Here is a 14,766-nt window from a genome sequence, read left to right as displayed (position 1 = left end):
CCTAATTTGCATATGCAAATTAGGGTTGGGAAAACATTTTTTAGTTCCTTGTTTTGTGACTAAAAAAAAATCACTTGATTTCCCAACCCCTAATTTGTATATGCAAATAAGGATTTGGATTCATCGAGGCAGAAGGATTCGGCTTAAAATCCCTGAACTGAATCCTGGATTCGGTGCAACCCTAATTGGAATAATTTGCTCCCCTTTAATAAAATTATTAAAAAAAAAGTAAATCCTAATATTAGTGGTGAAAACTTCACAGTATTTTTTTTGTTTTTTTTTTTAGATTTTTTTTTTTTTATTTATTAACAAAACTGTTATGTCTTATAAATAGCATTAGTCAACAGGGCCCTGGAAAATAAGTTTGACACAGCTCTCTTCCCCAGTCAATTGTATTGCACAGAAAGGGCAAGCGGCGTGAAACGCGTGTGTACCATGTGGGAGTGGAATCTGGGACCAATATTTGGCAGATTTTTCAGAGCAGACGTGTCCACAAGGCTTGAAAGCGTGAGTAGGAGGTCCGACATCGACATAAAATCCTGCTTCACAACCAAGCCATAGAGGCACATAGGGACCAATTGTTCTACACATGGGACACTCGCGTTCGTTGGCTTCTGTGTCACTGCGATGTCCCCAGTTATGATAGCCATGCACATGACCACACTTGAGGTAAGCCCAAGGCTGTTTGTCTTCTACAACATCTTTGCGGTTGATACTGGGAAAAGCTAAAGTGTTTAATCCAACGGGGCACTGAGGCCTGGCAGCATTTATTTCCTGTCTCAAAGCTTCAATGTGTTTTTGAGTCGGCGTATGGAGCAACCCATCCGCTGTTCGCCAAAGGAGGGTGGCGCCACATAAGTCAACAAGAGAACCATCCTGAAGAATATTGGTTTCATTTTCCACCTAAGAAAACAAAAGAAAAGCATCAGCATAGCTTGTAATAGGACTACAAAGCAACTGTCACGTTTGTGGCTTTCAGCTTCATTATTTAAACTATCGGACTATTATTTAAACTTCCTCACGTGAACTGGAGAACCAGTTATAACTTAATCAGCTTGTGTGTAAGAAGCTTAAACGGGAACTATGAACATTTTAAATGAGCTTCAGCATACTGCAATAAGAAACTTTCTAAATACAAGCAATTAAAAATTCTGTACTGTTTCTTAAATAATCACGTTCATCTTCACTGTTCCTTGCTCAGCATCTGTTTCTCTTAATACTCACTTCATGCAGCAGTTGGGTGTCAGATAATCATTGACAGTTAGATCCAATATATCTTATAGGGGGGCTCCTTTTGCCTATTTCGCCTAAAAAAATGTATTAGAGCTCACTCTATTAAAGGAGAAGGAAAGTCGTTTCACACTTAGGGGTGCCAAATGTTATGCACCCCCAAGTGATGATATTTACTTACCTACAAGAAAATACTTCAGCAGCACTCCGATTATGGTGAAAAAATTGGTACTTTATTCGTGCCTCAAGCTAAGCGACGTTTCGAGCCCTTCCAGCCCTTTATCAAGCTTGATAAAGGGCTGCTGAAGTATTTTCTTGTACGTGAACCAGACCTGGGCAGACAGGGTCACAGACGGCACCCGACGCTGCAAAGAGCGGTGAGAGAGTGTGTGTGTGTAGCACTACTTTGTGTTTTTTGGATTATTTTTACTTACCTGATACCACGGGCCGGTGCTTCTATCAGCAGAAAACTGCACTGGCCTGGGTTATTCCAATAAGCACCACGGATCGCTCTTCTTCCGGCTTCTTTTTTCTTCAAATTTCCCGGGGCAGATGCAAATGCAGTAGAACGAATAGCTGACCTTTTAGTTAAAATACAGCTTTTCACTTTAATGCGGATCCGCAGTTGCAAGCAGAAAGAAGAAGACGGAAGAGGATCGCTCCGTGGTGCTCACTGGAATAACTCTGGGCTGGTGCCGTTTTCTGCTGATAGGAGCACTGGCCCGGGTTTCAGTAAAGTAAATATATTCACTTAGGGGTGTCTAACATTTGGCGCCCTCAAGTGTGAAACGACTTTCCTTCTCCTTTAAAAGCACCAGACATCATGTCTCTCTACATGCAGGATTTGTGCAAAAGGCAGTTATTTTGTTAGATTTTGTTTGTACTGGAATCAGTTATTTGAGTGAGCTCTAATTCATCAGCTAGGAAAGGAGCCCCCCTATAAGATATATTGGATCTAACTGTCAATGAATATCTGACACCCAACTGCTGCATGAAGACAGAATGAAGCGCGAAATTTAAATTTGAATGGACGTGTATGCTGCAGCACATACAAAACGCTACACAAGCCCAGGGTAACTTAATAAAATTATATAGAGGTGTTCCAATGCCCTACACATGCTCACAGCATAGTTTAGTTGCCATATGTTATCAAATGTAGGGGGGAAGGCGGGTACCCTAAAATAAAATTAACAATCTTTTTCAGCCTATCACCCTGTAAAAATGAAAAGACGCCAGTGTTTTTTGGGACTTTTCCAAACTCCTATCTACTCTATTGAACTTCGCCTGGCAAAGTAAACTCTGGCAAAAGGGGTAACGTTCAGAAAAAAAAAACAACCTTGTAAATTTGCATAGTTTCGCCAGAGTGCAACTTCGCCAGGCATTATTAGGGTGTGAAGTTGCGCTAGTCTATCTACTTTGCTAGCGAATTTTCGCCAGGGACACTGTTGGCAAAATGACATCACGCTGGAGAATTTTCGCTAGCATTAGCCACTTCGCCTGTTAGTACATTTCCCCCAGGAGTCTTTAATCTTAATGGAAACAGAGCACACCCTAAATGACTTACAAGTTTGCCTCTTTGTTGAGCAGATCTGGTTTCTCTTAATGTATAGACATCTCCACAGACCGAAATTTCCCGCCACACACCAGGCCTGGATTCATCAGTAAACCCTCCCTTTGGATGCATCACAAGAACCCCATTGGTAGTTAGTCCGTCCATATGACCGTCAGGATTCTTCCACTTGGCCGCTTTCTCCTAAAAACAATAAATATTAAGTGTTATTTTCTTCCTCACATCTATAAAAACAACACTGACTGATCCACCTTTATAAATGTCAAAGTAAAAGAAGTTAAAGGGGTTGTACGCCTTTAAATTAACTTTAAGTATGACGTAGAGAGTGATATTCTGAGACAATTTGCAATTGGTTCTATTTGTTTATTATTTGTGGTTTTTGACTTATTTAGCTTTTTATTCAGCAGCTCTCGCATTTTGCACGTTTTAGCAATCTGGTTGCTAGGGTCCAAATTAGCCTAACAACCATGCATTGCTTAGAATAAGTTTAGGAGAGGGCCTGAATAGAAAAATTCATAATAAAAAGTAGCAATGATAATACATTTGGAGCCTTTCAGAGCATTTGTTTTTAGATGGGGTCAGTGACCTCCATTTGAAAGCTGGAAAGATTCAGAAGAAGGTGGCAAATAATATAAAAACTAAAAATAATAATAAATATATAATATAAATAATGAAGACCAATTGAAAAGCTGCTTAGAATTGGCCATTGTACTAACAGTTAAAGTTAAACCACCCCTTTAACACAACTTCTGCATCGCTATTTACTGGATTTATATTGAGCCACCCAGTTACATGGCACCTTAAATAAATTTAGAGCAAACATGATTCTTACAATAATTTAAAGGAGAACGAAAGCTTAAATGAAGTAGGATTAAAATGTTGTACATTAAGATTTGTGCTTCTGTACCAGCCCAAGGCAACCACAGCCCTTTAGCAGTAAAGATCTGTGTCTCCAAGATGCCCCAGTAGCTCCCCATCTTCTTTTCTGCTGATTCACTGCACATGCTCTGTGCTGCTGTCACTTACTGAGCTTAGGGACCCACTCACAATATACAGTACACATAGAATAGAAATGTCACAATATAAGGCTGATTAGTAATTAATACAGATAATTACTACATGGCAGCACAGAAACCAGTGCAATTAGCATCAGAATTGAATAATCAGCAAACCTGTAGCATCAGCTTATATTACAGCCAGGGAAGCTCATTTTCTGCTGGATAATTAGTGACGAGCCCTAAGCTTAGCTTCTCAACAGCCAATCAGAGCCCACTGAGCATGTGAGTGTCACAGACACTTTCCAAGATGGTGACCCCCTGTGACAAGTTTGAAGTCCTGGATCATTGCTGCTATTGACAAGCTCAAACTTTAGCCTCGTGCAATAAGTTCACTATATAAAATATGCCATTTTTAGCCCTATTAATTGTTAAGCTTTAATTCTCCTTTAAGGGCTATATGGTTAAAACAGCATCAGCAACACAGAATGTTTTTCAACAGTGGTAAAATTAAAAAAAATGGCTACGCATTTGGTCGTGTTAATGTTGTTTATTCATTTAAATACATTACAGTACATACTTACACCAAGAAATATATTTTTGGAGGAGTCAAATCCTGCAGCAAATATTCTAGCTGTGTACGGCGGGTTCCTATCACAGACTATCCTACATGCAAATCTTGAAATTGTACTTTGTGTGATCTGTGTTTCATCGTTCTGGTTGCCAGAAACCGTATCAGTTACTACAAAGTCAATGGGGCTTTCTGTTGACCTTCCAATCTAGAAACAATAAATAAAAGGCAATGCGTTTAAGAAAAGTATGGAATGTTTAAACATTAGCAGCATTCTACAATGAAAGAACAGTATATGCTTCTTGAAATAATTACTCATTAAATGACCAATCACAGTTAGGATCACGTACAAAAATCCTAAGCAAGAACGGTGGCCAATATCTTGGCTACCACAGTGAAAACAAGCAATTCCAACAACTGAATGTTGAAAGAGTAAAGGTGGCCCATACACGGGACTGATAAAAGCTGCCGACAGACCAAGTTGGCAGCTTATTGGCCCGTGTATGGCCCCCCCCCCCCGACGGGCTTCCCCGATCGAGATCTGGCCGATCGGATGGGACAAAAAATCCCGTCGGATCGTGGACGCATCTGTTCGTTGATGCGGTCCCGCGATCCGACCGCCCGTTTCCCATACGTTAGGATCCGATCGTTGGGCCCTAGGGCCCACGATCAGATCAGCCCGATATTGCCCACCTCAAGGTGGGCATATCGGAGAGAGATCCCCTCTGTGTATGGCCACCTTAAAAATGTCTCAGCTTGGAAATCTCTCAAGAAGATCTGTGGCTAATAAGTTGTGGAATAAAGTGTTGCATTTCTTAAAGAAAGACCACCAAAAACTGGCGAAGGCCACAGAAACATTTTGTGCTCTTCAAAAACACCCCTTTCAGAAAATCTTCATTCTGCAACAGGGATCTTTGGTAACGTCTTAATAAATGCATAATAACGAAGTTATTAAAGGGATGCTGTCATGGGAAAACGTTTTTTTTTTTAAAAAAAACGTATGAGTTAGTCGCCCGGCGACTTATCCCTCCGGACTGCCTCCCCGCCAGCTAGACTGTAAATCGCCGGTGGGATGGCACTTGGAACACTTTGTTTTCCGAAGCTGCCTCACTAGGAAACTTCGAACTACTTCGGAGAATGAAATGCTCCAAGTGCCATCCTGCCGGCGATTTACATTTTAGCGGCAGTTCGTGGCCCCAAAGAAGATGAGATTTGCCGTCAGGCGACTAATCTCTCCGAATCTGAGTGTGTCTTTGCCCTAATGAGGCAAAATACATAAAACCGTTTACATAGCAAAGGAAAACATTACATTTATAAAAAAAAAAATTTTTGTGTTAGCAAACTGCATATGCACAGTTTTTCAGGCATCTGATATATAGTGAATAAAGTACCCCCTCTTGTAAAATATAAGGATATTATAAGTTACTGAGGAGTTTCATGAATATAAAAAAACACGAGGCCGAAGGTAACTTCTAATATCCTCATATTTTACAACTGGGGTACTTTATTTATTATAATACACAAGTTTCAGTGAGTCATGTGACAGAAATGACATCAGAACTCACCGTTTATAACTGATGACATCAGAACTCACCGTTTATAAGGATATATTTTACAAGATATTCATGGCTTTTGTGTATTATACAGTATTAAAGCTCACTGCCTAAATCACAACGGTCTCTTAAGCTGGCCATAGATGTTGAGATTTTTAAAAGATCAGATCCTCATTGTGAGACCACGATTTTCTCGGAACGATCATACGAATTGACCATCAACTAAAAAGACCAATTTGGCAGGAAAACAAAGGGGAGCTGCCTGCTTGGCCCTGCAAACATAGATACATTGCACTGGGGCCGACAAAGATTTTTTGACCTGGCCGATCAATTTCCTGACTGATGTCGGCCGAAAAATCGTAAGATGTACGATCGTTCGAATCCCACTAACCGCACTATAATTTAGAAGGATTGGTCGGGCTTCCCTACCCCAAATCGGTCGTTCGGCAAGAAGAATCGTCGCGTCTATGGGGAGCTTAAGAGACCAAAGAAGCATCAAGCATATGTGAGCCATACACTGATCCACTGCCGTGCATATGGAGTGGTTAGAGATATGAAATGCTTGAATAAAAAAAGTTTTTTTTAAAATGAGACCCATTTACATAAGGAAACTCTTGGAATGAAGTGTACATGACACATTGTAATCTCTTTTATTTGACCAGTACCTGAAACATATCTGTGTCCTTGTCATGGGTGTATTCCACCACAACAGTCTGACTTCTGGATAATGTGAATGAGATGCTGTGTTGGCCTCTGCTGCTGATTGCCTTTAAAAAAAAAAATCTGTTTATAAACTTACTGCTTTCAGCAAATATTTTGTGAAACCCATGTGTGCACATAAGCAACAAATTCAACTTGACTCTCTTAAAGGAATACAACGTTTGCTTTGTCTGAAAACAATGTGAAATATTATTATTAACAAATATTTATATAGCACCAACATATTCTGCAATGCTGTACAATAGAAGAGTGTATCCATCAAGCAAAACAGAGCACAAACATACGGTATAACAACCAATTCAATGGTGCTGCCCCATTGGAATTTACAATCTTGTTTTTGGAAACAAAATGATATTACAAAAATATATCTTGTACCAGTATATGGGCCAATAAGCAAGAAAAACCATCCCTTCCAAGGCATTTATGCTTGATAGTGTGATCTGATTGTTTTGTTGGCCATGGGAAATCTCCTTACACAACTTATGTGCTTTAAGGCAGAGACATACGCTCAGATTCGGGGAGATTTAGTCGCCCCAAACTGTCTTTACGCCGACTAGAATGTAAATCGCTGGTGGGATGGCACTCTGAGTGCTTCGTTTTGTGAAGTTGCCCAAAGTTTGCTTGTGAGACAACGTCAGGGGACTTTGGAAAACGAAGCACTCCGTGTGCCATCCCGCTGCCAATTTACATTCTAGCCGGCGGGAAGGCAGTTCGGGAGATTAGTCGCCCGAAAAAGAGGCGATTAATCGCTGGGAGACTAATCTCCCCGAATCTAAGCGTGTATATCTGCCCTTACTAGTAAAAATTTACATTCCTCCAATTGAGAAGTATATTCAGCACTTAAGGGTTTTTTTTAACAAAAAAAACTTTAAACAAGCTTTAAAACAGGTATTGTAACATCTGCAAAGATATAGGGATCACACATAAGGTTGTTCCCCCTCCAACCTACCTTAACATGCAGTTAGGCAGGCTCACTTAGGGTTATAGTTTACATGAGGAGATATGGGGAGATACGGGGAGATCTCTTCTTCTGGACGACAATCTCCCAGAACTGCCTCCGCGTGTCTTCCCATTCGCTATAATGAAAAGTCGCCTGCGTTAAAGCACACGCGGCACGACTGTGTTTTCCCGAAGTCGACTCACGAGGAAACTTTGGGTAACTTCGGAAAACGAAGCACCGCGTGTGCTTTAGTGCAGGCGACTTTCATTATAGTGGATATGGAGACAAGCGGAGGCAGTTTGGGGAGATTGCCGCCCAAAAGAAGAGGCGATTAGTCGCCAGACGACAAAGTCTCCCCGAATCTCCTCGTGTGAACTAACCCTTAGAAAACAAAGGCTGAACTTTAATCTTGTCAACTTTGTCACCTCAAATATCGTTATCAATGTATACAATGAAAGAGATAGTTTTACACAGTAACGAAATGGATGCAGCATAAATTCAACTTATTCTCAATGCCACTACTGTTTATTTAATCAATAGGAACATCTTCAAGTCAGGCCATAAGAATAGTTTCCATTTTCGGTCATCTATTATGCACCATTTCCTAGAAGCGATTAAGAATTTATGATAACTTTTTTTACATGGCAATTTCTATTTATCAGCACAAGAAAAGTAATAAAGTCACGTAATTAGCTTGAGAATGCACAAAGTCCTTTATCGGATTGATTTAGGTTATTCGTTTCAAATTGTACAGAGAGATTTGGTCAATTCAGAGCCAAAAGCACATTCAACAACTTGGCCTACTGAATATTTGGGATGAATAAAATATGGGTACTAACCAGAGCTGGGTCAAGCCTACTGAGAGCCCTAGGCAACCCGGTCAGCTAACCGAATCTTGAACAGGCCCGAATCTTGAACAGGCACCTGGTCAGCGCCCCCACATTATTGCTCCCTAGGCAGGCGCATCTTTTGCCTGCCCCTAATTACGGCCCTGGTATGAACCATGAAGAGTAGTGATGTGTGGGCCAACCCGATACCTGCGGGTTTACCCCCCCGGGCCAACCTCGCACGATTCGTCGCGGGTGGGTGCGGGTTGAGCTCTTCTGCTGCTCTCCCAGCACGCCACCCTCAAATGCTGGCTTCCAACTTCCGGGTTCGTCTTTTATAGACGGTGCGCCTGTTCGCCCCACCCCTTTTGTAAAGTCATCAGCGGGTCGGGGAACCCAGAAGTCTGGATGCAGACGGGTTATGGTCGGGTGCGGGTCAGGGAAATCCCGACTTGCACATCACTAGTGAAGAGTAGAAACCTTAGCAGCAAAATGGCACTTACCTAGGGGGCTGATTTTTTATTCTGAAAAATGCAAATGAGTATTTGCACAAGAATAGTTTTTAAACCTCAAACCTTCATGATTAAAATGATAGTACACCCCATTTTCAGCATTGGTAGAAAGAACAGGGCTTCTTTTTACTTATTCTTGTAATTAGGAAATATCTCTGACTTTTGTCATTTCTTGTTCTGAACAGGGCAAAATTTGAAAATGAAACGAAAGCCTCATTTTACTTCCTGATCCCAAAGAGCAAAGCTAAACAAACCAGCATCCCCCTGAGAAGTCTCTGTATAAATAAATCCCTGCCCCAGATACAGCCTGTTATCTCTGAAGATAAAGAGTGATTTACATTTTAAGCAGCTGGAAGGTAGTTCGGGGAGATTAGTTGCCCCGAAGAAGAGGAGATTTGTCTCCGAATCTGCCTGTGTGTCCTGACCCTTAACCCTCAAAGTAATGCTACTCAGAGTCCTCTGTCAAAAGAAACACAGCACATTTCTTTCCTTCTATTGTGTACTCATGGGCTTCTGTATCAGACTTCCTGTTTTCAGCTTAAACCTCCAGGGCTAGGGCTTGAGCATGCTCAGTTTGCTCCTCTTCCTCCTCCCTCCCTTCTCTGCTGTATCTGTACCCAGAGCTCTAAGTGAGCAGGGAGAGATTTAGGCAGGAATTGATGTCACACCAAGCTAATACTGCAGCTGCTATCCTAAACAGACAGAGCTTCAAGAGCTTTTTACTCAGGTATGGTAAAACATGCTACGGAATAAATATAGCATTCTAGTTGCACTATTGCAGCTAATCTATTGGCAATAAAATGCCACCATAGCTTTCCTTCTCCTTTAAATTATATGCGGGTGAATATGTCTAAAACATGCTATTTGGATAAAAATGTTTACCGTTAGGCTGAGATTGTTTCTTCAAATGACACTCCATGATTATTATTATACATTTTTTTTTTTATAAATACCAACATATTCAGCAGGGCTATACAACAGAAGGGTGCACGTACTAAATGATGAATGATTAACTGTCTCTGTAATGCATTTATAAGCCCAGCCTGTAATGGCACAGTTCAAGGTTATGGGTGAACAAGGCATTTATAATATGTAACACAGCAGTGCTCCGCTTTAATCTGCTTTCTTCATAATACTCAAGGGACAAAAAACTGCCCTTAAAAGTTATTAAGTTATTATCTAAAGCCTCTGATGATTTTACACAAGGTTAAAAGGCTGCTTCTTTTGGAACTTCTACATCACTATATGGATTAGGATGGCAAAACTAAATTAGATTGTACAAACTTTCAAACACAATGGCAGGAAAGGTTCTAGTAAAAGTAAAATCTTAATCTGGGAGAGACAGAGGGCTGTCGATCTATCACAAAGTTAGATTCTAGTTTACTGGCCACTGAATAATCAGCTGGGCATAGAAAGGAGGTAACTAGCTCAGTACTCTCTCTCCTGGGGCTGAACGAATACACAGGCTGCAACTGTACGACTTTAAGTGAAAGTGATGTTTAAACTGTTTTGGGGTTCAGCTGGAACCAGCCTTAGCCCATTAGCTTGCAGCCAAGTCGCTGCTAGGGTTGCCACCTTTCAATAAAATTTGCACCAGCCGGTGCTGGGGCCGGTAAAAAGAGGCGGGATGTGATGTCAAAGGGGGGGGGGGGAGTGACTGCAAATGGGGCGGAGTCGCAGCATGCAATTGGATGTGCCTTCAAAGGGGGCGGGGCAAGATGTCAAAGGGGGCGGCGTGCAACTGGCCGTACTGGCGGTAAAAAGAGGCGGATGTGACGTCAAAGGGGGCGGGGAGTGACTGCAAATGGGGCGGAGTCGCAGCGTACAATTGGATGTGACGTCAAAGGGGGCGGGGCAAGATGTCAAAGGGGGCGGCGTGCAACTGGCCAGGCGCAGAAGAAAAGGTAGATTTTCTGCACATTGGGGCAGGCCAAGGGATTTAGTTAGGGATATTACAAATTTACCGGCAGCTACATTGCTGGTAAATTTGTAATACCGGCCCCGGCCTTGGTGGGTGTTTTACCGGCTAGGCCAGTAAAATACCGGCCAGGCCAGTAAAATACCGGCCAGGTGGCAACCCTAGTCGCTGCTGTGTTTACTCATTGCTCCTGTTATGTGCACTCAATAATGGCTGCAAGTTAGATAAACTACTACAGCCAAAAAGACCTACAGGCCAAATGTTGACATTTAGCACTTTAAAAGCAATCCCAATAAACCAAACGCATTCTAAAAGCAAATTTACACACAAACAATACAAGCCACAAATGGAGAAAGGGAAAAACGTGTGCTGCACGCAGTGTGGTGAACATTTTATGGCCACACCTAATTACCATGTCCATTTTACAAAATGTGTCAGGTTAAAAAAGTTTCAAGACATTTCTGGGAGTTTTAGTGCAATGTTTTGTGTTATAACAATTTTGCTAATGAATGTGAATTGCCCTTTAGGGCAGAGACACACAGTCAGATTTCTGGAGATTAGTTGCCCAGCGACAAATCTCCTCTTCTTCGGGCGATGAATGTCCCCGAACTGCCTTCCCGCCGACTAGAATGTAAATCGCCGGCGGAATGGCACTTGGGAGCGCTTCGTTTTCCAAAGTTGCCGCACGAGGAAACTTCAGGCAACTTCGGAAAATGAAGTCCTCTGAGTGCCATCCCGCCATCGATTTACATTCTAGAAGTGCTCCGAGTGCCACCCTGCCATCGATTTACATTCTATCCGGCGGGAAGGCAGTTCGGGGAGATTAGTCACCCCGAAGAAGCGGAGATTTGTCGCCGGGTGACTAATCTCCCCGAATCGCAGCGTGCGTCTCTGCCCAAAACGGTTACAAAATTTAGTTGATAGATTTCTCAGCAGCAATTCAATTCTAACAGCTGCCTGTAATGAAATACAGGGATTCTGAGAAATAAGAAATGTATCAACGAAATGTATCCATTTAGAACAGTTTAGGGTCAGCGACCCCCTCCAAGAGCTGCTTTAGAAGGTGAAAAACAGTCACACTTAGAAAGTGATTGGAAAAAGTCATTATTTATGGTGAACTATCTGAAGGTGAACAACCCCTTTAATCATAACAATAAATAATATATGCTGCGTTAACTGTATTCCAGAAAATTACAGTTTAGAAAAGTATACAACACTCTTAAAGGGGATCTAAAGGCAAAAATATAAAATCCCATTTTTACTTTCTTTAATAAAAAATAAATCTATCTCCAATATACTTTAATTAAAAAATGTGTATGGTTTTATAAGAAACCTGACTGTATGCAGTGAAATTCCCCCTTCTTTTACTGCGGTGGATAGGAATTGTCAGACGGTCCCCAACTGCTCTGCAGGGAAACAATCATACTTTCAAATGGCAGAGGGAGCCCCCCACCTTACGTCCCAGAACTTGAGCAGCATTGTTGGATTCCCTGTAGAGATTTGTATCCACAGACTCCGTGCAGTCTTTATATTCTGATTATTAATCAGTCTTGCTGTATTGGCTTCCATGGCAGATACTATTTGACTTGTGCTGTTTTGATCATTTATGACCATCCCTAAGCTTAAACTCCCAACTGAAGCCCAGACCACACTGAGCATGTGCGAGTCTTGATATTGCAGAAATGTCTAACAAAGTTACAAGATAACAGCCCCCTGCGCCAACTTTGAAAGCAGAAATCATTTGTCTTATTAGTCTTATAAGTTCATGTTTATATTTAGTATACAAAATACAGCATTTCTGAGATTCTATTTTAGACTTTAGTTGCCCTTTAATGGTAACAATAAACCAGGAAGTAACTGAAGGAAATGACTCACCTTGGAAGCCTGCGGGGTTGAAATCACATGAACACTGCTGGCCCTCACCCCGTTAGATTTGGGGCGCTTGAAGAGTGCAAATCTGCTTTTCCGCCTTCCTCGATCCCCATTTGGGAGACAGCCGTTGTACCTGTAAATACATTCATTTTTCTTAATGATAGGACTGCAGTTCTATACATGTGTATATATGGTAAAATGCTCTGAAGAAAATAATTTCATCTTTACAAAACTCAGGTGTCTCAGTGTTATCCTTGCAGCAGTTATAAAGGCTGTTTATACAGTTGATTGCTTTCTCCCCTCAACTATAATGCAATTAGAGACTCTTAGAGGAGAAGGAAATCCCCTGGGCGCAAAAACCCTCCCCCCTTCCCTGTGTTTCCCCCTCCCTCCTCCCCCCTGGCCTACCTGTCCCGTCGGGCATATGCCCCTAACTTGTTACTCACCCCTCTGCGTAGGTCCAGTCCACGGAGTTCACAGGCGCCATCTTCTCCCAAGCCGTCTTCTTCCTGCTTTGACCGGCGTTTTTGGCGCATGCGCAGTAGGAGCATTTCACCAGTACGGATCTACTGCGCATGCGCCAAAAGTCACAAAGTGAAATAGGAAAACTTTGTGTCTTTTGGCGCATACGCAGTAGATCCGTACCGGTGAAACGCCCCTACTGCGCATGCACCAAGAACGCTGGTCAAAGTAGGAAGGACGGCTTGGGAGAAGATGGCGCCTGTGAACTCCGTGGACTGGACCTACGCAGAGGGGTAACAAGTTAGGGGCATATGCCCAACGGGACAGGTAGGCCAGGGGGGAGGAGGGAGAACACAGGGGAGGGGGGAGGGATTTTTGCGCCCAGGGGGTTTCCTTCTCCTTTAAAGCAGTAACACGACTACTGCACAGAAAATTAAGGGTTTTCCTACCTGCTACATTGCTAGTTGTCTACACCATAAAGTTGACATTTTCATTTATTAATAAACCTAACCGGCAAACGATATTAAAAAGGCTACAGTATGCCAGACAAAAAAAAAGAAGAAGAAAAAGTCTCCAACAATTAAAAAAAAAAAAAAAAAAAAAAAAAAAAGAAGGAAGAAATGTCCATTTCATTAATTGACAAAGGTATCTGTTGGACCTCTTATGAACTTTTCTAAAAGACTTTGATACACCCGCATGCAGAGCTGCAGAGACTTGCAAACTGGAAGAGAACATGGAAAACGGAAAAAAAACAAATGCTTCGAGTCTATGATTTTATTTTTTAACATTTCTTGGAAATCCCCAGATTCCCCTGTCAAACTGATGTGAAATGGCCATTGTATGTATCAAAATTATAAAACAAGTCTCAAAAAAAAATACCAGATGGAAGATTAAATAGAAGAGGCGATATTTTTTTTTTTATCAAGGGCTTTGTCACACTAGAGGCCAAAACCCCACGGACTTTGATAGAATTCTGTTGACTGCAATGATAAGTAGTTAAAGGAAAACTAAACTCTAAAAATTCACTAAATTCAAAAAGTGGATCTTACACACAGTGCTATACACTAATCTGTAGAGGTCTCCAATCACTGCTTCGTTGGGCCACCCTATGTTGTGCCAAAATGAGTTCATCCAGTGAGAGATTTGGGGGCTAACAATATTATCATACTGCAGGCCTACAGAGAACCATGAAACAAGGAGAGCAACAGTGTGTTTATGTGGTGTTCCCCCCTACAGGATTTTTACACCTGCCATATATTGTTAAAAAACATGCATGGGTTGTTCACCTTTAAATTAACTTTTAGTATGGTGTAGAGCAGTGATCCCCAACCAGTAGCTCGCGAGCAACATGTTGCTCTCCAACCCCTTGGATGTTGCTCTCAGGGTCCTCAAATCACGTGCTTATTTTTGAATTCCAAGCTTGAAAGCAAGCTTTAATTGCATAAAAACTAAGTATACTGCCAAGTTGAGCCTCTTGTAGGCTGCCAGTCCACAAAGGGGCTACCAAATAGCCAATTATAGATATTTTTTGACACCCCAAGGGACTTTTTCATGCTTGCGTTGCTCCCCAACTCTTTTTACATTTGAATGTGGCTC

At 41.8% G+C, this 14,766-nt stretch overlaps 1 protein-coding gene across 1 annotated transcript in view; it reads right to left on the bottom strand.

Moving 5' to 3' along the window:
• Positions 1–301: 301 nt before the first annotated feature.
• peli2.S (pellino E3 ubiquitin protein ligase family member 2 S homeolog) overlaps positions 302–14,766 on the bottom strand; it is a 35,848-nt gene continuing 21,383 nt past the window's right edge. The window contains 5 exon segments of the mRNA NM_001092059.1: positions 302–903; positions 2,795–2,983; positions 4,380–4,574; positions 6,585–6,686; positions 12,712–12,841. Coding sequence (NP_001085528.1) covers positions 337–903; positions 2,795–2,983; positions 4,380–4,574; positions 6,585–6,686; positions 12,712–12,841 — 1,183 coding nt within the window. The 3' untranslated portion in view covers positions 302–336.

This window comes from Xenopus laevis, chromosome 8S (assembly GCF_017654675.1).
Source record: "Xenopus laevis strain J_2021 chromosome 8S, Xenopus_laevis_v10.1, whole genome shotgun sequence".
In the NCBI taxonomy this organism is placed as follows: domain Eukaryota; kingdom Metazoa; phylum Chordata; class Amphibia; order Anura; family Pipidae; genus Xenopus; species Xenopus laevis.
Note: the sequence above shows the minus strand (reverse complement) of the source record. Positions and strands in the feature narration are given on the sequence as shown.